Source organism: Diceros bicornis, chromosome 23, assembly GCF_020826845.1.
Source record: "Diceros bicornis minor isolate mBicDic1 chromosome 23, mDicBic1.mat.cur, whole genome shotgun sequence".
Taxonomy (NCBI): domain Eukaryota; kingdom Metazoa; phylum Chordata; class Mammalia; order Perissodactyla; family Rhinocerotidae; genus Diceros; species Diceros bicornis.
In genome coordinates this window covers 13,502,913-13,525,895 of record NC_080762.1, presented here as the reverse complement: position 1 = coordinate 13,525,895, position 22,983 = coordinate 13,502,913, and the positions used below count along the sequence as shown (strand labels likewise).

General features: G+C 36.0%; 1 protein-coding gene across 1 annotated transcript in view; it reads right to left on the bottom strand.

Moving 5' to 3' along the window:
* TRDN (triadin) overlaps window positions 1–21,366 on the bottom strand; it is a 197,113-nt gene extending 175,747 nt beyond the window's left edge. The window contains exons 1-5 of the mRNA XM_058566165.1: window positions 21,318–21,366; window positions 21,092–21,217; window positions 17,819–17,926; window positions 15,224–15,470; window positions 13,581–13,710 (exon numbers count right to left, since the gene is read on the bottom strand). Coding sequence (XP_058422148.1) covers window positions 13,581–13,710; window positions 15,224–15,470; window positions 17,819–17,926; window positions 21,092–21,217; window positions 21,318–21,366 — 660 coding nt within the window. The remainder of the gene's footprint in view (window positions 1–13,580; window positions 13,711–15,223; window positions 15,471–17,818; window positions 17,927–21,091; window positions 21,218–21,317) is intronic.
* Window positions 21,367–22,983: the final 1,617 nt, after the last annotated feature.

Here is a 22,983-nt window from a genome sequence, read left to right as displayed (position 1 = left end):
TAGTCTTTATCTACACATATCTATAATTTACTTGGGATCATTTGTACATATAATTTTATCTCTTGTTTTTTCATTTAATGTTAAATAATGAATTAATAAAATGATTGATGCAGTCACTTTATAATCATATTTTTCATGGGTTTGTAAACAATCCAGTTCATGAAACGTTTAGTGTCTAGACACTTTCTAGGCTGCCGTGGCCTCTTTGAGGTCATGAAAGTAATGATAATATTTGTACACTTTAAGTAGTTATTTATTCCACACCTGATCCAGAGAGGCTAAGAGAGCACTTCATGCTACATGACTTAGCTGGTTCAGATTCTCAGAGCTCCCCAAGGACTTCTGTATACAGCACCCCTCACCCTTCCTGCCCAATTCCTGACCTTTCAAGCCATTTTCACACATATTGTATAATCAGAACACTGAGTATTTCCTCCAATTAAATTTTCCACAGATATAATTTTGCACATACTTAATGATCCCATGATGTTCCTGTGTGAGGGGAGAGTTGATTAGAAGAATAGAAATCTTCATGGTAGGGCCGGCCCCGTGGCTTGGCGGTTAAGTGCGGGCGCTCCACTGCTGGCGGCCTGGGTTCGGATCCCAGGCGTGCACTGGCGCACTGCTTGTCCTGCTATGCTGAGGCCGCGTCCCACATACAGCAACTAGAAGGATGTGCAGCTATGACATACAACTATCTAGTGGGGCTTTGGGGGAAAAAATAAAAAAATAAATAAAATTATTAAAAAAAAAAGAAATCTTCATGGTAAAGACTTCACTGACATGCTTGTATATATGTTGTATGTTTCTTATTGTTGCTATAACAAATTACCAAAAACTTGGTGGCTTAAAGCAACAAAAACTTATTATCTTACAGTTATGGGGGACAGAAGTCCAAAATCAGTTCTATGGGGCTAAATTCAAGCTGGCGGTTCTTCGTGGAAGGTTTGAGAAGAGAATCTGTTGCCTTGCCTTTTTCAGCTTCTGGTGGCTGTCTGCATTCCTTGACTCATGGTCCTTCCTCCATCTCCAAAGCACATCATTCTAATCACTGTCTCGGCCATCACATGTCTTCTTCTCTGACTTCTTTCTCAGCCCTCTTATAATGACCTTTGTGATTCAACTGGTCCACTTTCGTAATCCATGATGCCCCCATCTCAAGATCTTTAATTTAATTTCATCTGCAAAGTCTTTTTTGCTGTAAAGGTAATTTTCACAGGTTCTGGGGATTAGGATGTGAATTTAATATTAGGATATTTGGGGGCCTTTGTTTAACCTATCATATGTATTTAGTGACCTATGCTCATAGCTAAACCCTACAATACATTTATGTTCTCTTTCTGATATTATTATATTGATTCCTCTTTTGCTAATATCCATCCAGATCTTTACTTTAGCTGTTCTTTTTGTTCTACCAAATGCAAACTTTTAATTCACACCACCAACAATAAAATAAAATAAAATAAATGAATGTAACATACCATACCTAACTAATTCCCTGTTTTGGAACATGTAAAGTTATTTCCACAATTCTAATATTCAAATAATGCTGTGATGAATATCTTGGAGCAAAAAGCATCTGCATTTTAAATTATTCTCTTAGGAGAGATTCCCAGAAGTAGAATTATTAGGTCAAATGGTGTAGATATTTTATTACTCTTAAGAACTATTGCCAACCAACTTTCTAAGTGTGTTGTTCTAAATGACATTCTCATAAGTAGAATATGAGAGGGCCTATCTCATAACACACTTGCTGTCATTGAGGTTTTGCAATTACAAAACAAAAATCTAGGCCAATTTACCATGAAAAATAAGAAGATAGGATGTTGTTTTAGTTTATATTTTCTCGAGGAGTAATTACAGTGATTGTTCCTTTCATTTTTTAACTGCTTCTTTTTTTCCTGAGTTATCTATTTATGTGTTTTTAACTGTTGTTGATTTCTTAGCATTTTTTCTCATTTGGAATAAAATAATCTGTGAATTCCCAGGAAAATATTTTGTTCCTGTATAATTATTCTAATAAACCAATGAATTCTATTTACTAGTACTTTATTTAAAAGTTTCTGTATTTGTGGATGCAGTAAATACTCTGGTATGCTATTGAATTTTTGTATTTCTCTTCTTACTCTATCAGTCTACATCAACCAATTCTTCTTCAATATGTTAAAACATGGTCTGAGAAAAAGTAAAGATTTATATCCAAACTTCTTAGACTACTTGAGGTTAGGTTTGATAAAAGCTGAATATAATTTTATTCTAGTGTTTTTTATTCAGTTTCACAATTTTACTCTGATATTCTTTCTTCAAATATTTCAATAATTATTATCAACCTAGCTCATCAATTATTATTTTGAGTGTAACATCTTTCAAAAAGTGAAGAATTCTCCATAAATATGCTTTTTAAGAAATTTTGTACATTTATAAACAAAAATTTTATTATCTTTCTGCTGAATCTTTTAGAGAATCAAGATTGTTTTTATAAAGGATGTTTAGAAATATTTATTTAAGATTATTTTTATGAGAATATACATTGGAAGAGATAAATTATACTACTGTCTACTGTTTTCAAGAGGATTGTGTCTAAAATCACAATCTTGAACATGCATTTATTCTATGAAAATATAAACATGTTTTTTGTATATAATCTAAGAATTCATGATGAATGAAGATAAGTTAAATTGGTCTGGATGAAGGCCAGCCCTATGGCTTAGCGGTTAAGTGTGTGTGCTCTGATACTGGCAGCCTGGGATTCGGATCCCGGTCGTGCACCGACGCACCGCTTCTCCAGCCATGCTGAGGCCGCATCCCACATAGACCAACTAGAAGGACGTGCAGCTATGACATACAACTATCTACTGGGGCTTTGGGGAGAAAAAAAAAAGAAAAAGAGGAGGATTGGCAATAGATGTTAGCTCAGAGCCAGTCTTCCTCAGCAAAAAGAGGAGGATTAGCATGGATGTTAGCTCAAGGTTGACCTTCCTCACCAAAATAAATAAATAAATAAATAAATAAATACATAAATAAACAAACAAATAAATAAATAAATAAAATGTTTAAAAATAAATAAATAAAAAATAATTGGTCTGGATGATACTTATATAATTTTATAGTAGATTCTAGTAGCAGCCTGACTTTATTTATTTTAAGACTGCTGTTCCTATATTTCTAATGAAACATTCTAAAGGAATCATATTTTGGTACATTTTAATCATGTCATATTCTATTTTTTTGCTCATTTCTCTCTCTGACTGGCAAAGAGGGTTTCAAAAAGAAAATTCTAAGTAGTAGTAGATTGGCTTCAAAATTTGATTAGTAAAAATATGAGATAATTACATATTTATTATAGCATATTTGATAGATGACAGGTTTATTGGATTCTTGAGGCTATAGTAATAAATTACCAGAAACTGAGAGGCCTAAAACAGCAGAAATTTATTCTCTCACCATTCTGGAGGATAAAAGCCGGAAATCAGTTTCTCTAGACTGAAACAAGTGTTGGCAGGGCACACTCTGTCTGCAGACTCTAGGGGAGAAACTGTTCCTTGCCTCTTCCAGCTTCCGGTGGAAGCCCATCTTCCTTGGCCCATGCTTACATCATTCCATTCTCTACCCATCTTCACATCTGCTTCTCCTCTGTGTTCGCATCAACTCTCCCTCTGCCTCACCATTTTGATACATGTGATTGCATTTGGGGTCTACCCACATAATCCATAATAATCTCATCTCAAAATCTTTAATTTAACTACATCTCCAAAAGCATACGTTACCACATAAGATCCAGGGATTAGGATCCGGTATCTGTCGGGGTCATCTTTCAGCCCACTACAACAGTATTCCAAAAGGCCTTTCAACAGATGCAAATCTCGAATTACCCTTTGTGTTAAGGAAGAAACAATCCAGCAAAAATTCTCTAAGGGTCATATGTTTTGGAGAGTAGGTCTGGTGTAAGCCCCATGGGCGCTACACAGAAAAAGAGAGAGAAAGATAGAACAGAGACAGAGAATTTTGTTTTATCTTGGACTATTGGTAGCCAATAAAATTTACTGTTTTCTAGTTGGAGTAGGACTAGAAGAGGAAATGTTAGTACTAAAGAATATTATATTTCCCAGGTATATGCAAAATGTTTGTTTCTGAAAAGGGAATGTTCCAATGTGAAATAATGCCCTCAACAGCCAACTTTGGGAATTAATTTCTGACAATAAATTTAAGCAAATGCTGGGAAAATCCAGCATTGTGGTAGTTTATACATATTAATCATTCATTTTATAATAAAAAATAAATTTGATTATCTCAAAAATGCTTTTCTATGCTTGAAAATAACAGCAAACTATTTTTGTCTAAATATTCAATTACTTTATGTCATAAAATATAAAAACTTCTAAAACTAGTTTAGTCTATATTTATACAATATCATAATTTCCTTATTTTATTTTTAAAAAGCTTATGAAGTGGTACTTATCCCTTTTTTTCACATATATGTAATACCCTTCGTATCTTTATTTAACTCATAGAGCTTTAGTGTTTTTTATTATCAGAAATTCAAGTACCTCTGTCTCAAAGGTGTATCCTTTGGGTATCCCTGTAGCCCATAATTGTTACAAAAGAGCTTGTTAAGATTCGTCAGGACCATTCTCAAACACTTTAGTAGTTTTCTTGTACAAAAACTATACCAAAAAGAAAAAAAATGACATTTTTAAACACGTAATAGCCTGTGTCTGAGATAATAAGACTGTGACATACTGACAAAGGCAGGGCAGTTTGAATAAGTGGGTATCCCTCTCCTAGCCTTTCTACCTTCTTCCAGACATGTTGGAAGTGTCTCTAGGAGTGTGTTGAGAAAATTGATGGAGCATGTGTGATGCAAGACTTGGGCAAGGGAAAAAATTTTCAGAATAGTATCACACTTAAAATATTCTTGAGGAGGCTTTGGATTTGGGTCGTTATTTCTGCCAAATTCTCCAATGTCTGTGCATATTTTTAATACTAATAAAAGAATGAACCAATCATAGGTCTCTTTCTTGATACTGCTCTGGCAATTAATATTCATATTCACCTTAGAGACATTTTCCTCGCCACAGGCAGCCATTTGCTGACATTTCAATTCAGAGATTTGCAATTGCAGACAATTGGTATCTAAATGAGTTGTGACAGCCGGAAGAAAAGCTAGTGTTTAAAAATTTTCTTTCATATGTCAAATCACTTTATTACTTAATTTTCAATGACACATTTAATGGCATTTTTTATCATGATAAAAATAACACAATCCAGAAACTGGTCTTTCGACTTGCAATGTATTTTGACATAAATCAAAAAACTATTAAATTTTTAAATTACACCACTTCGTGGGTCTCTAGTTCATGTTTCTTTATCATTGGCTATCTACAATATATAAGATCTATTCAAAATATTTGAAAACTCTCTGACCTTTTAAGACGACATGTTTGAGGGTTATTTATTTTGTAAAGAGATTCAGAAAAGTTTATTCACTAGAATTCCCTGGAGATGGGTGGAGAATGTGGACGTTTGAAAAATTCCTCTGGTTGCAAGGTTGTCTCTATGGGGAATCAACTGCACTGCACAAGCTTGCCTACAAATCCTAATATTATGTGTAGAAGGAAGGTTTGTATATCAAGAGTCGGTCTTATAGATGATTATAGAACTATTTTAACCATGATGAGGAGACCTGCCACAAGAGATAGAGGAAGCAAAGTTGGAGTCAACCAGAAGGAGGAATCAAGACACTTTGTAAGATGTTCTACCTGCAGCTACATCTTGCAAATATTCAATGAAACCACAAAAATCACAATGTGCTTGTAACAGAGTTTCCAGCCAGGTTAATAAGAGGCAGATCCAGTCAGTGTATTTGAACTCAAGGATGGAAACAACTGGGAAGCTGAGAAAGTAAGATGAAATTGGGGGATTTAACTAAGCCACCACATATCCTTGTGCAAGTCATGCCTTACGAAATGCACTTGGCCTAGGGGTCAGCAAGCACTGAATTCAGCAAGAAGGCATACTTCCTGGGTCAGGGCTGTGTCAGCCTGGTGCAAGGAGGAACCATTGGATCTCTGGCTTACATTTGGTGGCTTGTCTAGGATTTTTGAACTAACTACTAGAATTAGGAACTTAAATCACCACCCTAGCACTGTATCAATAGTTCACCTTCCTCCTTTGTTAAATGCATAATCCTTGGAATGCCACCTAGTAGTCAGGAAAGTAGAATTACAGCCTTTGGCAGGGAATGAACTATTTTATATTAAGTGGTTCAGAGAAATAAGGAAGTTTATTGTATGACTTACTGGAATGAGTAAATCAATCGGAAAATTTCAGCCTGAAAGTTGGATTTCAATCCATCTTTGACTGATATAAACTTCCTTAAGAAATTAGAGTTTTCCCTCAGGGGAAAAATTAATTCATCACGTCAGACAGTTTTGGACTGATAAAGAATCCTATCCCAAATGTAAATTGGTACAGTAATTATGGAAAACAATATAAAAGTTCCTCAAAAATTAACAATAGAAATACCAAATGACCCAGCAATCCCTCTTCTGGGTATATATATAAAGGAAACGAAAACACTATCTTGAAGAGATATCTGCAACCCCATGATCAGTGCAGCATTATTCACAATAGCCAAGACATGGAAACAAAGTGTACACCAGTGGATGAATGGATGAAGAAAATGTGGTATATACATACAGCAGAATATTATTCAGCCATAAAAAAGAAGGAAATCCTGCCTTTTGCAACAACATGTGATGACTTTGAGGGCATTTTGTTATGTGAAATAAATCAGACAGAGAAAGACAAATACTGTGTGTTCTCACTTATCTAAAAAGTCAAACTCATAGAAATAGAGAATAGAATGCTGGTTACCAGGGGCTGGAGGTTGAGGGAAATGGAAAAATGTTGGTCAAAGGATACAAATTCCCACTTATAAGATTAACAGGTTCTAGGGATCTAATGTACAACATGGTAACTATAATTAACAATACTGAATTATATACTTGAAAATTAAGAGAGTAGATCTTGAATGTTATCACCACACACACACACACACACACACAAAATGGTAATTATGTGAGGGAGGAGGTGTTAACTAATCTTATTGTGGTAATCATTTTGCAATATGTATGTGTATCAAATCATCACTTTGCAGGGACCAGCCCGGTCGTGTAGTGATGAAGTTCGCACACTCTTCTTCAGTGGCCTGGGGTTCGCTGGTTTGAGTCCCAGGCATGGACCTGTGCACCGCTTATCAAGCCTTGCTGTGGCAGGTGTCCCACATATAAAGTAGAGGAAGATGGGCACAGGTGTTAGCCTAGGGCCAATCTTCCTCAGCAAAAAGAGGAGGATTAGCAACAGATGTTACCTCAGGGCTAATCTTCCTCACTAAAAAAAAAAAAATCATCAGATTATATACCTTAAACTTACATATATGTCAATAATATCTCAATAGAGCTGGGAGGAGAAAGTAAGAAATAAAAATTACTTAACAAATTATAAATGACAAGCAAAAAGAAAAAAGAACTCTGTCCTACTTCACTTAATAAAACCATGGTCCCTCTAGAGTGAATAGCTAAAGAGCAACTGACTGCCAGAACCATTTCTCAGACCTAAAAACTCATGGAGATCCTAGCAGGGAATCCAGTGAGTGGACTTGAGAACTTAGAATTTGGAGTCATAGTTGTAACAACTCCTAAAATATTATGGGTGTAGTAGCCCTCAGAAATATGGAAAGAAATTAATTATGGTGATCAATGGCCAACTCTGTGGATATACTAAAAGGCAATGAATTGTATACTTGAAATGGTTGAATTGCATGGTATATGAATTATGTTTCAATAAAGTTGTTTTAAATATGCAGAAATGATTACAATTACTAGAGAGCTGCAGAATCTGACAGTAGTGTGTGTAGATTCAAAGCCTTGAATCATGGACACAAGTGACTCTCAAACAAGATCCAATGTATCAATGTTGAAAAGTTAAGGCTAATCATAAAAAAACAAGTTGCTGTGAAGAAATATATAGTAAAAAATTACTGTAGAAACAGACTCACGCAATAATAATAACCTATAATATATAACATATAACAAATAATGGTACTTCTTACATGCCAGGCTCTGTTCAAAGTGCTTTATAGGTAATAAATGATTTAATCTTCACAGCAATGCTATGAGGTAGGTACCATCATTATTTCTACTTTAGTGAGAAAAAAACTAAGGCACAGAAACGTTAAGATGTTTGCTCAAGAACATAGAGCCAGCATGTGTAATAGCTCAGACTTGAGCTCTGGCAGCCTGTCTAGAATCTTCCTTTAACCACTATGTGTATTATTTAAAGTAACACTAGGCACTGTATAGACAAAAGTTCAGTAGCTTGACAAAATAGAAATTTACTTCTCACTCACATAAAATTCAATGTGGGTTTTCCTGTTTCATGGCAGCTTTCCTTCAAACAGTTGTTGAAGGACTCATGCTCCTGTCTTTTGGCTCTTAATCTTCTACATGTGAACTTCAAGGTGGCTGTGCTCATCTGCATCAAGCTAGAGAATGGAAAGAACATGGAAGATGGCAAACGGCAGGTTTTTATGGACCAGTCCTGGAAGTGACATTGCTGCTATTCACAGTCTATTGGTTGGAACTCAGTCACGGAAGTACATTTCACCGCAAGGGAGACTGGAAAGTATGACCTAGTTGTGTGCCCAAGGGAACAGGTAATGGTCTGGTGCTCAATCTGCGGTCTCTGTTACTATGCTGAACTTTCACTTGGGACTAAAACATCTGTCTTGGAATAGACTTCTTCTCTAAGGTGATCTCTTTCCTTTGTTCCAAAATTAAGGTCAGGCAATATGGCAGAGGCCATAGTTATAAGTTTTCTGGACTCAAAAGAAACTGGATGGGCATAGCATCATATTCACTTAGCAGAAGGCAGAGAAGATGGATAAGACATCCATCTGATCATGTTCCTTACTGGTTTGAGACTTAGACACAAGGGCTGGGGCTCTGAGTCTAACAGTGACAGAAGTGTGGCCAAAGATCCAAGCTAAGAATTCGGCCTGCCATCTAGATCACATTTAAAATCTGCTGATGAGTTTGATATAACAACAGATATATATATAATGCAGAGTCTCCTGTCTCTCGGAATTCTTGGTGAGTTTTATTGACAGAGGGACCACTTTTTGACCAGCCAGGAGTGAAGATTCCCGCAGGCTATGCATGATTTTTCCTTATATGTCAGCTGCTAGGAAGTATTTCTCCCAGAAAGTGACTCAGAGAAAATCCTTGCCCAACCACTAGGAGGAGCATGAGTCAAAGAAGAGTTTGTGCAACAAAACTTGCTGGGGAAATGGTGCTTTTATTTTACACTCAGAGAGAGAGTAAAAAAAAATTTATTCCCCTAAACTCCTGAGTGTGTGAAGAAAGTGGAATACCTGAACTACAGTGTGTGTATCAGGGATGTTCACAAGACAAGAGTATTGGAGTTTGGAAAACCCCTGTGTATGAGGGATTCTAGGGTGACCAACCACTCTGGTTTGCACCCCAGACCTGGGATTTTCAGTTTCAAAACTAGGATAGCTCTGGGAAAATCAGATGAGTTGATCACCTTAGATTCGTTTTCGAGAAAATAAAAGTGGAGTTGAAGCTAGCGTGTAGTTCACATTGTGACCCTTCTTGGTGTAATTAGACTCCAGGTGGAAGCAAAAGACAGGGCAAAGTTTTGCATCTTGGAGGGTGGAGAATGGATCTAGGTGTCTTGTGTAGGCATAGAAATAGACAGAAGGTTTGATAATGGAGCCACTTGTGAAACTGACAAACCTCAACCTCCAAGGGCCAGAAAAGTCTCCATAAATACTTTTGCTGCAAGTTATTCTTTGATAGGTTCCTTCTGTTTATCCCTATTTTACTGCCTAAAGAAAAATATTGTTAAATATCTAAGTGATTTCAGAGCAGTTACAACCCATCTTACTTCTACCACCCATAATGTTGCAGTTTCTTGTATTCCACTTATTTTCATAATATTATTTCATAATAATAGTCCATAATAATTCCATTTATTTCACTATAGTGAACCAGACAAGAAGTAAATCTATGTATAATAAATGAAAGTAATGACTTTCATTTAATAAATGACTATAATAAATGAGAAATGAAGTAAAATTTCAAACATTCCATGTCGTCTTCTTATTTGAGGATACATTTTTTTTTTAATCATCTAAAACACAGTTGAAATGATTGGTAAATCTTTAGGATTACAAAATAAATTATTCTAACTAGCTTTGGGAAAATATAACACCCATCTCCCTATTCATTGGAATGTTTCTTCTATATGCCTTCAAAATAATGAATTTCAATTTCCTAGGTTACTGAATAAACCTCTTGTCATCAAGCATCAATCAGTAAGGATTTATTGAGCATCTATATGCTACTTGTATAATGTGCACACCTTTTTTTAAAAAAAAAAAACACATCTAGGGGCCAGCCCGGTGGCGCAAGCAGTTAAGTGCGCACGTTCTGCTGCGGCGGCCCGGGGTTCGTCGGTTCGGACCCCGGGTGTGCACCGACGCACCGCTTGTTAAGCCATGCTGTGGCGGCGTCCCATATAAAGTAGAGGAAGATGGGCATGGATGTTAGCCCAGGGCCAGTCTTCCTCAGCAAAAAAAAAAAAAAGAGAGAGAGAGGAGGATTGGCATTGGATGTTAGCTCAGGGCTGGTCCTCCTCACAAAAAAAACAAAACAAAACACATCTAGACGTTTTTAGATGTGTTGTTTTACAATTTGTTTTGATAACATCAAGTATTTAGTGAAATATACATGCTGCTCTCTAGAGGTTTTCAACAGAATATCATGCAATTGAATGCCAACATTTCAAGGTTTTGTCAGTATTTGAAACTATCAAGTACTAGAAAATACGTACTGAGCCACTTATTTCCAAAATCTAAATATTTTCATTAGTTTTTACCTTGAAAAACTTGAATTCTACTTTATCAAATGTAACTATGTATATAACCGTGACCTGAATGCACTGGGTTTTTTAGACACACATATGACTGCAAAGTATAAGAGGTTCTGCAGTATTAATATACAATAAATTATTTTAAAGATTCATGTAAGATTTTACTTGAAAAACAAATGTATTTGCCGAGTCCTTCCTAGAGCAGTTAAGATTTGACAGCTAAAATCTTTCCATCTTTAGCCACTCTAGGAAAAGGATTCTATATTATAAGTTTTTTAGGTTCTGGATAGGAAACTTAATTTGCAGGTCCATCAGCATGATTCACTCTGATCCAAGAAGAATCATACCCTAGCCACATCCACTTTAGAAGTACGCAGTGGAAAAATCAAACCATAGCTCATTAACAATTAATCTGCCTTTCAAACTATATAAAGCTGCTGACCTTAAGAATTATAGAAGGTAAAAACCATCAAAGGAAACAAAGATTTATGTATAAAAACATTTTTTACAAAAAGAAAAAGTTAGTGCAGTATTTGGAAGTGGAGAGGGGAAATCATAGACATGCCAAAAACCATCAGATGCCAAGAGCAATAAATTTTAGGAATTTTCATGTTAAAAATAATTTGTGATAATCTCTCAGGTACTTTGATGTACTATTTACAAGGAAAAAATATATATCCGTGGTGCAAAATGCAGATTGAAAATATATCTCTAACCACATCTGAAAAATAAATATAATAACTTGAGATGCCCAGAAGTTTAGGAGTCAAATCTCCCTTTCATGATGGATTTGGAGCATTTCCCTGTGTTATAATGGTATTAGTGTAGTTCTGTTGTTTTTACAAAATTATGAAGGTCAATAACAAACTAGAATAAGCTTCCTTCACCAGAGCACCTTCAGAAACTTTACTTAACATCACTAGATTAAGGTCTTTTGAAAATGAATGGAGAGTTATTAAACTTACTGTTTGCTGATAAGAAAAGAGAATTGCCATTTCATTGACTCTATTTGCATTTTTGTTAATGTGCACTTGAAATACCCACAGCTGATAATGTGTTGCTTTCTAATTCAGATAAACAGATGAACCATATCTTTCTCATCCAATATTCGTTCTATTCCTTCATTGACTCCTCTCTCTAAATAGCAGGTCACATTAGTATCATTTTCCCTTACGCAAAAGAAAGGCATTCAAGCGTCAGAAATTTACTGCTGATCCATAACCCCAGTGATCAGAAAACAGAGCCTTGGTAACTCTTAGGTGTTTTACACCTGCCTCTAATTTAATCACCTACTGTGACTGTTGCTCAACACCAAAATAACTCAAGTAGTCTTCATTTGCCAGGGAAAAAAAAATAGAACTTTTAAAAAGGAAGCTTACTAAGAGAATTTCAACTACTCTGACACATCTCTAAGAAAAAAAAAAGAACTTAAAAGCTATTTTTCAAGTGATTAACATTGATTAATTCACAACTAAAAAGATCATTTGCATAATTTTAGAATATATAATTAACTCCACGATTTGTCTGAACACTTCAGACCTAAAGAGTTTAGTTTTTCGAGGTTTTTTTCCCCCCCGAATCAATTTACTATTTATACCCATACTTAATGTAGCTGAATGAAGGTGCTAGTGGTCTGAGCAACATTGGGTGGAGGGATCTGGAAAAGTGTGGAGGTTAGATCAAGGGCTTTGGGGTCACAGATCTGAGTTCTAGTCATGACTCTAGAACATGCTATGTGACCTTGGACAAGTCATTTAAACTCTCCAAGACTTTGTTTCCCTATCTGTAAATTGGGAATGAAATTCCAAACTCACAAGGTTTTATAGTTATGAAATGACATAATGTAGGTTACACATCCAGCCTATGACTGCATCAATAATGTTTCTCGTATAATTATTGTCATGATAATGACTTTCAATGTTTTTATCATTGCCATTATATAGATTTCAAGGTCAAGCTACATTCATAGAACAAGGAGTATTTTACTCAGTATCACAAATGGTAGACTGCAGAGGCAGTGAAGAGTGAGATGGGAAAGACAACTAGAGGGCATATTTCTCCAGAATGTCATCTGATTTCTCAAAAGCATGTGCCTACTGATAGTGGTGATAAAAATTCATATATGTTTTGCACTTCATATTTGCCAAAGCCTTTTATATACATATCACTGTTTAAGTTAGTGTATAGCTGGGCAAGCTCCACAGAGAACGCTGGGTAAACAAAGAATCAACAGAAGGAACGGAGCTGGCAAGCAAGAAGCAGAGAAGAAATGGAGTAGTTGGGCAATTGCAACTTCAGCAGAAACAAACACCATGAATATTATAATAAGTAGCGATAGGAAGTGAATGCTTACAATAATAAGAGCTAACATTTATTGAGCACCTAGCTAAGGCAGATCCGGGTTTAGTGAGGCCTAAAACTTACACGATTTGTGGGGCCATTCATAAGAAAAAGAATTCAAAAATATAAACAGAAGTTTGAGTACAGAGCTTTGAAACATATCCATGCGTTGGAGGAGTCCAGAAGCTTAGCTTTATTAGCTTCGTGGTAAATCCACTTCTGGTGCTTACTATATGCTCAGCCCTATACAAAGTCAACAAAGAAGATGCTACAACAAATGATACGAAATCAGACAGCCTCCGTCCCCATCCTGGCTCTGCTCCATAAGCTGTTTCACTCTGGACAAGTTTCTTTCTTTTCTTTTCCTCTTTCAGCCTCATTTCCTTATCTCGCAGTGAGCCCCAGGTAACTGCGCTGTTGTGAAGTTGAAAATAAATAATGTATATATAAGGCAAGTGATAAGCAAACTTCATCATCATGACTAATATCATCAATAGTTTTTTATCATTTTACTTACAAGCAGGGGAAATTATGGAATTTGGTCATCTTCCATATAGAGAATAAGTAAAAGCAGACACAATCCCAAATTTGTCTGACTGCAAAGTCCAAGCTCCTAACCATGATACAATACTCTACTCTCTTCAGATTCAGAATGGAAGTTGATCTTCTGAAAATATCTAAAACTTTGAAAAGGAATAAAAAGTGTATGGTTATTTTAACCCTCTCCTTTGTTAATGTGTAAATAATTTCAAAGAAAGACTAAACCCTAGAGAAGATATTACCAGTTTGCATTCCCAATTCAAGAACCAAAGCCAATTCCAAAAAACAAAAAAAAAATATGGCTATAACATGCTTAGTGAAAATTCAGATACTGCGCTGTTATTGCACTGGTTTTCTTGAATCTCTATGTACTGATAAATTTCAATGAGGTCCAGGACATTTCTTTTTAAGCACTTTTCCATTTAGAAAGATCACTTCAGTTCTAAATAAGCTTGCTTAGAAAATCGGTGTAAATTATATTTTAAATTGTAAAAATAGTAAAACTCGAAGATGTCTCCAGCTTACAAGTGATGCAGAAAAAGTATGAAAGTGTATATGGCTGTTGTATAATGAAAGACACTTTACCCAGGTAAAATCCAATATAGAATTCTGCCTTTTCAAGCTTCAATATTGTCAAATGGGCCAAAGGCAAATATGTGCTCGTAAAACTTATGAGACCTGTTAGAAAGGAAAGAGCGAGATTCATAAAGCATGGAGGGTTTCACAAAGCTTGTGATGCCTGTAACAGACAGCCTGAAGTGTACCCTGAAATCTATGTATTAAATCTGTTGAGAACTGTACATTTTATGCAACTCATTTCTCTATACAAACTAACCTATTCCTCAGATGAGATGATATTTTTGAATACATGGACCGCTGACGCAAAATTATTGGAAAATTGGTCAATAAAAGAACCACCAATAAATCTAAGGAAAAACCCAGCAAGAGGTCTGTTTCCATCCAATCTGAAGAGGTTACCTAGCAACACAGATAACAGCAAGGGGCTTTGGAACAAGACTGTCTGGATTCAAATCTGGGCCCCACACTCCTCAACAACTTTTCCCCCCTTACTAGTTACGTGAATTGATGGAGTTATTTAATGTCTCTTTGTACTTTGGTTTTCCAAAATGGAGTTCATAATAGATAGACCTCATTGGGTTGTTCTGAAGATTAAATCAGTTAATTCATGCAATGTGCTTAGAGCAGTATCTGGCCTCTGGGGTGAGCACTCAACAACTATAAGCTATAGTGTCTATCTTGTTACTTTAAATGAATTGTTGCTTCCATGTACTACTCCCAAAAAACAAACAAAAAGTAGTTATATAATCAATACTCCAGGTATTTGCTTGGATTGTTCTTTGCTTATCCTCTCTCTGTGGCTCCTTACTAATCTTGTTTCTCAGTTCTCAGGGCCCATGTTCCACCTCCGTCTTCCTTGACAGCACATTTGGCTCCTGATTTGGCTTCCAGCAACTCAACTTGTACATTTTTGCTGATCTTGTTTTTCTCTAGTTTCTTAAGGAATTCTGACAGCACAGACCACAAGGTGATGTCCCAAGTGTTCCAACTCTTCACAAGTCTCTGTCCATCAATTGTACTCACCATCCCCAACAAGAAGAGCTTTAGCATGTTCTCTATTGAAAAAAAAAAAAAATCCAAAGACTATAAAGACCTCTTACTGCAAAAATTCAACTTAAGAGTACCTGAGGTAGAAAAAATTGTTCCTTCTCCAAGTGTAGAACATTTTAAAGGAGAGGAAACTCTCCTCAGATAAATAGTTCAAAATATTTTGAGCTCCACAATTATGAATAATGGCTACTCTAGAGCATATTTCTAACAAGGAGCACGTGGAGCACAAACCTAAAGCACATAAAAAACTAGGACAAAAAATATGTCCAAAGAAGAAAAAATTTGGAGGAATTACTATTCCTGGCTTCAAGACTTAATATAAAACTACCACAATCAAGACAATTTTCTTTTGGCAAAAAGATCAATGTATTGGCCAATCAAACAGAATAGAGAGTGCAGAAATAGACCTACACATATGCAGAGAATTAGATTATGGAAAAAATATCAAGGTTATTCAATGGGAGAAAGGAATGTCTTTTCAACAAATGGTGCTCAATCGAATGGATACCTTCACAGAAAAAAATAAAAGAACATCAATCCAACTTTGCACAATATTTAGACCTAAAAAAAAATCGAGAAGAAAACATATGAGAAAAATCATTGAGACCTTGAGATAGGAAAATTTTTCTTGGATAAAACAAAAACAAGATTGAGGTGTGAAAGAAAAAAATATATTGTATTTTATGAAAATTAAAAATTTTTGCTGGGGCAGGCCCAGCAGTGTTATGGTTAAATTCAGCATGCTCCGCTTCAGCAGCCCAGGGCCTGCAGGTTCGGACCCTGGGCACAGACCTACGCTACTCATGCAGCCATGCTGTGGCAGCGTCCCACATACGAAATAGAGGAAGACTGGCATAGATGTTAGCTCAGAGCCAATCTTCCTCACCAAAAAACTTTTGCTGTTCAAAAGACACCATCGAGATACAACAATAATGCACACTGTGAGAAAATGTTCATAAGACATATATCACACAAATTACTTATGTGTAAATATATAAAGAACTCTTATAACTCAATAATAACAAAAAACCATCCAAATTAAATAATTGGCAAAAGACTTTACAACAAAAGTTATACAATTTACAACACAATTTGTACAGAATTTACAACAGAAGACATGCAATAAGCACATAAAAAAATCTTCATGATTATCGGGCACAGAAATTCAAATGAAAACTACAAAGAAATACCACTACACTAAAATTAGAATGGCCAAAAGTCAAAGGATTGACATACCAAATGTTTAGAATGTGAAGAACTGAAATCCTCATGCACTGCTGATCAGAATGCAAAGTGGCACAGGCACTGTTCAACATCATTTGTAAGTTTCTTGAAAAGTTAAAAATAAACCTACTATATAAATATAGATCCACAAAGACTTAAGCAACAATGTCCATAGCAGCTTTATTTGAAATAGTCCAAACTGGAAATGATCCAAATGTCCATCAGTAGGTAAGTGGATAAACAAATTGTGGTAGATCCCCTCCACCTAATACAATGCAGAAATAAAAAGAACTCACTATTGAGACACAACGATGTGGATGAATCTCAAAATCATTATGCTGAGTGAAAGAAGCTAGACAAAAAAAGAGTATATACTGCATGATTAAGCTTACATAAGAGACAGAAAGGGTAAACAGCTTATAGTGACAGACATCAGATCAGTGTTTGTCTGGAGTAGAAGAAAGTTTGGGGGGAGACAAAAATGTTCATTTATTGATTGTAGTAATGAATTCGTGAGTGTATGTATTTGTCAAAACTCATCAAATTGTACACTTTAAATATGTGCAGTTTATTATATGACAATTCTACCTCGATAAATTTGTAAAAAATAAAAACGTCTTTAGGAAAACTTGGCCCATGTTTTATTATCTGCTTCTGATCACGAATTAGAAATTAAGACTAAAATTTGTAATTCATGTCTATGAAGCAGAAAGCCTGACAGGTTTTTCCCTTTCTTCTCCAAGGCATAAAAAGGCCTTTGGAGAGGCTAGTTAGGGGCTGGAAGTTTGGACCAGAATTGAGAGTAACAGGATTTAAGGTAGCTTTGAGGAGGCATTAAAACTCCATTTCTGCAGAGCAGGCTGGGACAAATTTGTTGTGGGAAGACATGCAGGAGAAGTGAACAGGAATCCAGAAGAGATTTGCGGAAAGAGGACTGGAGAAAATGTACGATTTTGATAGTTTGCCGAATCCCTGAAAGTCATCCTAAATTTGATCTGTGGCCCCAAAAGTGCCCGAGCTCATACATTAGGAGAAGAAATCTGTGAGGTGTGCAAGTTCAAGTGCCCAGAAGCTGAGTGCACCCAGATAGACCACTTAAGCTCTAAAATCCAGGAACAACTGGTCTTACCAGACTGCTCACCACAGTTCCAGGTACTTTTCCCTATAAGCATCTTTGCCAGAGACATCTCTGCTGCAAGCATTTTTGCTGCATTTTCACTGACATAAGGCAATTTTGCTGTAAAAGATAAAATAACCAAAAATAAAAAGAAGGACGTTCAAAAGGACATAATGAAACACGAAAAATGAATAACAAAGGACTTGATTGCAAGATACAAAATATTTGATATCTTTAAAATGTATATAGGTTCATGGCAATACTGTGCAAACAACTGATTTTATTTTGTGCGATGTACCTAAGTACTTGTCTTCGAAGGCTTTTCTTCATAGCATTATACATTTCTTTGCTTGTTGATTCGTCTCCTCTTTTGGCATCTCACTTTTTCTTTTTTGCCAAAATTTCTTTCTTCATTAGGTGATATCAGTTTCCAAATACTAGGATGCATGTTTGTAACTGGGCTTTGTACTGCGTTGTGCAAGCCTTCTACACCGTTGTTTGCTTTTGGCATTTTGTCACATGTCCATTGATAGACATTCCAAAGTTCTGTGGGAAATGTGGGTTCAACTCTGTGCCACTGCAAAGACCATAATGAGGGCTAAGATTTGTGTAATATACAAACGGGAGCTCTGCATCAATGGAGAAAGGAAACTAAACTGTCAAACAGTCAACCAGTTATTTTATCTTTTATGGCAAAATTGCCTTATGGCAAATTAGTTATGCAGCAAAAATGTTTGCCACAAAAATGTTTGCTGCAAAGAAGTGTATGGCAAAAAAGCTTATGGCAAAAATACCTGACACAACCTGTCACATGGGTGGAACCATCACTGCTACCTGAGTCTTAAAACCTCACTCACCTATAGTGTGATGTCCAAGATGTCAAATCATTGATCTATCTCTAGACATCATCTTCCAGGCACATCCCAGACTGCTTAGAGATGTTCTAGGAATCGCTGGGCACGTATCAGGGTGGCGGCAGAGAAAGTTTGAATACCTATATATGAGGACAAGCTAAAGTATTCCAAACTCAGAACAGAGGAGTCACATATAGAATTAATAATTAAAGCAAATTATACATAAACTATATATAGTTTTTCAATCTGTAGTGCTACTTTGGCTATTTCTAATCGCCATTTTTTAATTTTGTAAACTATTGATTTAGATAGGTGTCTGGATCAGACGGACTTACCCAAATAGCCTACTGAAATCTAGAATCTGGTAGTGTAGATAGTCAGACCAGATAGGCAGCACACCTTGGATACTCCTGCCTGAAGCAGACTTACTCCTCTCTAGTTCTGGCTCACCTTCACATTTCACCACTGAACAATTTTTCTACCTTTTCAGCTACAGAGCACTCATTCTTTTGAGTTAAATTTATTGTCTAAATCTGTAGAAGATTCCATTTTCAAAAGGATTAAACTAGCTTTATGAGTTTACTTTTACTGCAGGCTTCCATCTTTGCAATGAAAACACACACACACACACGTATACACAAAACAAAAGCCACCCAATCAAAGAAAATTCCATAGAATAAAATGATTGGATGAAATATAGAAAAGTTCAGTCATGTGGAAAGAAAATATACGCATCAGAATGGATGAAAAGGTTGAAATAAAAAATAGAATTCCTGATTAATGATTCATGAAGAAAGATAGAATACATATTCTTTTTGTGGTTTTTCTCTCTTCAGAACAAAGATTTCATACTTTTACATCATTTTATGCTACTGTGGTTTTGTTTTGAAAGAACCATTCAAGGTTCTTTTTACAAGAGTTAATATAAACGGGAAAATAAAACAAAGGAATAACCCTATTCTCATAGATGTTTTATATCAAAGGTCTATTGGCTTCAAAGCATTACTGAAGTATTATTTTACATCGGCTAAATACCGTGTCGTTTAAGTATGATATTCAAAACTGGGTGAAAGTGACTTTGGCTCTTATAATTCACTAATATTATAGGACATTGTTTTGGCAAGCGCATTGGGATTTGAATGCATACAAAGATGGTCATTTTAACTCTGGAATTCATTGTCTGTATGACCCTGGGCAAGTTCATAGTTTTTTTGAATTGCATGTATAACACCAAGATAGCAATACTTATATCACGAGGTTTGTTGTGAAATTTCAAGGTGATAACATACAAAAAGTACACCAGTGTCACCTTCTCCCACACTCAGAATTCAGATTGATCTTTTCAGAATATTTGTTGAGGAGTTTTCATGCTAGAGAATTAGAATAAATTCCTTTTTAGAGACATTAGATAGCCCAGCATGTATGGTTACCTATATTATCCATCATCAGAGGTCAATGAGCACTTGGGTTATTTTCTCTTGCCTCAGAGATTAAGAGGCTGTGTTGCTTTTATCCTTATCATTAGAGAGTGCTAGAAATAGCAGACATTCTTCTGCTATTTCTGAAACTGCACCAAGATGAGAAGGAATATCAGTACATACTGGTAAAATGCACAGCTTCTGGAGTTGGCTGCCTGGAACTGAATACCAGCTCTAGCATGTGTTAACTCTGTGACCTTGAGCAAGTTTCTCCACCTCAGCGCCTCAATTTCTCAAATTTAAAGTACATCACAGGATGGTTTGGGGTTAAATTAGTTAACATACATAAAGCATAAAGAGCCACGTCAGGCACAAAGCAAGCACTCAAAATATAATTGCCATTATTATTCCTCTTGTAGTTTTCTTAGCCTCAAGCTCACAATTAGCTTTCGCTTGAAAAAGGAATGTAATATCCTATTTCCATTCTTGATATTAGAAATGTTGATGTAGATAGGAGATGCTAAGTGTGCGACTGTTCTGTCCTCAAGCTTCATTATTCACTCATCGTGAAAGAGGAGAGGCAAATGGGCTTTCCAAGAGAAAACATGTTGATGAACACAAATGGTTTCCTTTGCCGTGATAGCATGAAAAGTATATTTTTTATTTGTTTGTTTGTTTAGTTTTGAATTCCATACTGTGATGTCCAAAAACAGTGAAGAAAAAAGGCCAGGGAAGCAGTTAGAGAGAAATTGAAAAGGTGGGGAGGAGAGAAGGAAAAGCTGCTTCTCTATATTTATAACAAAACAATATTTCTGGAAAAAAACAAAGCAAGGAAAGAGCAAGGTGAATAGTTGTGATTCTTTTCCCCTACACTCTATTTTCTACCCATCAGTATGTCCTGTCAGCTCTTTCTACAAATATATTCCAAATATGCAGCTTCTCACTCTCTTTGTTAATGTGTCTCTGGTCCAAACCTTCCTCGTTTCTCCTTGGACTTCAGTAGCACCACTTACCTGATCTTCCTGACTGTTCTTGTCCCCAAAGTGTATCCACTGAACAGCAGCTTGCATGATCTTTCTGAAGTATGAATTGTATTACTTCATTCCCATTTTTAAAACTCCAGTGGCTGCAGGTTACCCCTAAATAAAAACCGGAACTTTGTGTCATAGCCTACAAGATCCTCTGTGACCTTCCTGTTGCCAATTTTCTGGCTTCATGTCCTTCCACCGTCTCCCTTACCCACTTCTGTCCAGCCGCTGGCTTTTCCCTCGTCTTTGGAGCACATCATGCTGTTCCTGGGTCAAGGATTCTGTACTTGCTGTTCTTTGTATTTGGAACGCTCTCCCCCACATCTTCACACAGCTCCCCTTTCTCGTTATTCAGATCTCAGCTGAAATATACCTTGTCGGAGAGGCCTTTCCTGACCGTCCTAGCTACAGCTGTCATTCTCTACATTTCAGTACCTGAAATCATCTTATTTATTTTCAAGTTCACTATCTGTCCCCTTCAATTAGTCAAGTAGGTTGGAAAGAGGGCTCGGTCTATTTTATTTCTATATTCCTAACACCTAGAAACAGTATGTGTTTGTAGCCAGACCGGCCCAACCCCAGATTCCAGGAGCTGAGACTGGCAGCAGTTCACTACTGGTGTCTTACACCATTGAAGCCCAGGCTCCTTCCGGCTGTTACCACCTCTTTTGCCATTACACATACTGTTTTTAACTCAACAATTACTTTAAAAATGGATGCTGTGTAGCTTACAATAAAAGGAAAAAAATTTATATGCTCTTTTAAAAGTTACCCAAAAGTCTGTAACACAAACCAGATGGATCTCAATGACTCTGTGTCCCTGACCTGACTTGTTACCTCTATTTTTGGCTAAAGGCGTATGTCAGAGGGATGAAACGCCCCACAGAAAAACATGTATAAATTAAACTGATTTTCAGAGATTAAAAAAGAGAATGTTCATATGGTACTACATTTTTTTCCCAAAATATTTTTATTGCCTCCTTATCAATAAACACTATATCTAGTATGTCTACCCAGGCAAAGCTAAGCAGAAAATGGAAATATTTGTCTAGTTAATATAGATAGACAGATAGATAGATAGATAATCTTTCTCTTGAAATCTCATAAAATCCCCAGTTGTGTCTATATAATATGTATGTATATACTAAATATATTTGGCAATTTTAAGACAAAGATATATATATGTATTCAAATTATACAAATTAACTACATTAATTTTCCACTTAAACTTACCTTATACACTGATACATAACTAGGAGTATATTACTGAGCCACTCCTCTCAAGCAGACTCTGAAAGAGAAAATGGTGTCAGTTCTGTTTCATAAAAATACTTGTAATTACTTGGCTTTTCAAAGCAGTCTTTCCAATCCATTAAGGTGCACTAGTTATTTGTCCCCCGTATTTAGAATTTATGGATCTGAATCTCTCACAAATAAACCTACTACTTATATGAATTACTAATTATACTTCAAACTCTCATTACTGCGAAATCACTCCACCACACAGCCAGAAAATTCCAGACCCACTGCTTTGAGGTTAAAGAATATAGTTACTTAACTATTTCAAGTGAAGGTAAGACAAGTTTGGATGTCATCTAAGTATTAAAATTACAACTCAAGAATTAACTGTATAAAAATAATTTGGATTGTATGGGCAAATACACTGTTAGAAAACAAGAAATTTCTCTGGGCAAAAGGATAACAGAAGACCAATGGGAGGAAACTGATTGAAGGAGAGCAGCTGTATCTTCCATCTGCACTCTCACAAGAGAAAACTCTAGACGTTACATCGCAGCGGATTTTTTTACCTCTCAATTGTGAACACAAGAAAAGCAAATCCTGCTTCTGTAGCTGGTTTATGAGAATCATTCTTTCTG